Source organism: Halyomorpha halys, unplaced genomic scaffold (assembly GCF_000696795.3).
Source record: "Halyomorpha halys isolate HHAL.00 unplaced genomic scaffold, Hhal_1.1 Scaffold134.1, whole genome shotgun sequence".
Taxonomy (NCBI): Eukaryota; Metazoa; Arthropoda; class Insecta; order Hemiptera; family Pentatomidae; genus Halyomorpha; species Halyomorpha halys.
In genome coordinates, this window is record NW_027107159.1 from 1189482 (window position 1) to 1191171 (window position 1690).

General features: G+C 28.5%; 1 protein-coding gene across 2 annotated transcripts in view; it reads right to left on the bottom strand.

Annotated features, from left to right (window-relative positions):
* The window catches only part of LOC106678355 (putative ankyrin repeat protein RF_0381), a 5168-nt gene extending 4610 nt beyond the window's left edge, over positions 1-558 (bottom strand). The window contains exon 1 of one of the 2 annotated variants that reach the window (XM_014416819.2): positions 385-558. In XM_014416819.2, coding sequence (XP_014272305.1) covers positions 385-421 — 37 coding nt within the window. In that variant the 5' untranslated portion in view covers positions 422-558. Of the gene's footprint in view, positions 1-312 lie in introns of both variants that reach the window. The other variant, XM_014416820.2, reaches the window with a different exon arrangement.
* Between the last annotated feature and the right edge of the window lie 1132 nt (positions 559-1690).

Below are 1690 nucleotides of genomic sequence, written 5' to 3' on the forward strand. Positions count from 1 at the left end.
ACTATATAGGTTTTTAGTTCAAAGCTAACAAATCACTAAACTCCATAGAGCCATTTTTGAATAAAGAAAGTTATATCTCTTCAAGTTATTAGCACACGATATATGGATTCAAAGATCCATTAAATTATAAATTCCATAATTTATTTATTTATTAATAAAAACTCATTTGTGAATCAGATTTAAATTTTCAAATTTTTATCTCATCATTCAAAGTTTTATAATTCATAAATCAAATAATATTATTCAAGAATATTGGTAAGGATTTTATTCAATCAAAATTAGTGATGAACGATTTAGAGACTTTTTACTTACTTATAGAATTCACAGAACATGCTTTAAATCTATTATATCTTTCATTCCATGAAAATCAATATGTACACTCACTAGAGATATCATTTATGTAAATCCCATCTGATATCATCACTTCAATCAGAGAATTACGATAGAAATTCAACAATATTGTAAAGTATAATATTGTTTTGTATTTTATTCAAGCAAGAATTTGAAAAATAGTTGCTAAGATTAAGAACTGATCGAGGTATTCCTGGTCAGGAAGGAGTGCTGTTATCAAGTTTAGATAACTTATCGCTAATCGTCCTTGAATTAAATCATTGAATTCAATTGCAAGTTGTGCGATCTCATCATAGAATATAATTAGCTTGAATATAATTTATAAAAAAGATGTATTAATTGTATTCATACGTTTATTCAGAATTATATATGTTTTTAACCATATTACATTTTATTGATTTTTTTCTTTAATAACCTAAGAAGCTAAAACTCTATAATACTACAAATATTACTTTCCCATAAAAATGTTCATATCTAAATTAGTAATAGAAACAAATTAGTAATAACCAAACAATTCGCAATAGGGTAAGATCAATTATTAGACATCTGGAATATACCTTTTTTTTAAACTTAATTTATTAATTGATATTTACAACTGTATTAAAAGTATATATAAGTAAATTTGATGTTAGTTATACTATGATATAGTACAGACATTTGGAGAATCTACAGATTGATAGAGCTCCAATAAAATTCCTAGGGGGAGAAGACCTTGACGCCGTCTTCTTTTCAGACGCCTAGGAGGATCATCAGGTAATGTAGGAGAAGCCATGTTAGAAACAAGTGGGTTTGGGTGGTTGGGAAGTTTATCATGAAAGGCCAACTCACTTGATCCTTAAGGAGTATTAAGGATTGGATTCGAGAGGAATTCAACGGTTTAATAGGACCCTAAAGCACAACTCCTTAAGTCCAGATTGGCCTCATTATAGTCATATAAATGAGGTTTTTTAATTAGTTGGAATTTTAAACAATTTCTCAAGTAATGTTGTAATAGACGGAATCTTAAAGCAGTCCTATCTTTTCAGTCTTGTATGAGAATTCCAAGTCAGTCGTTTTTCCAGATATATTCCTAGGTATGGTATATCAAAGAAGAGTTTACTTCTGGGTAGTGAGGAAAAGGGTGCGCAGTGGCAAACTCACTTTAGACGTACTATAACGGATCTGTTCGAGAGGAATAGTGAAGTATTATTAAAGGATACTGTGGAGAAAGAAGTCATGGATTCACGACGAAGTGATTTGGTGGAAAAAATACTTAAAACATTTAAAAATGTAATTTAACAATTAAATCAAATAAAATTATGAAAACGAGATAATTTTCTTCTTCTTAATTAAAAAAAAA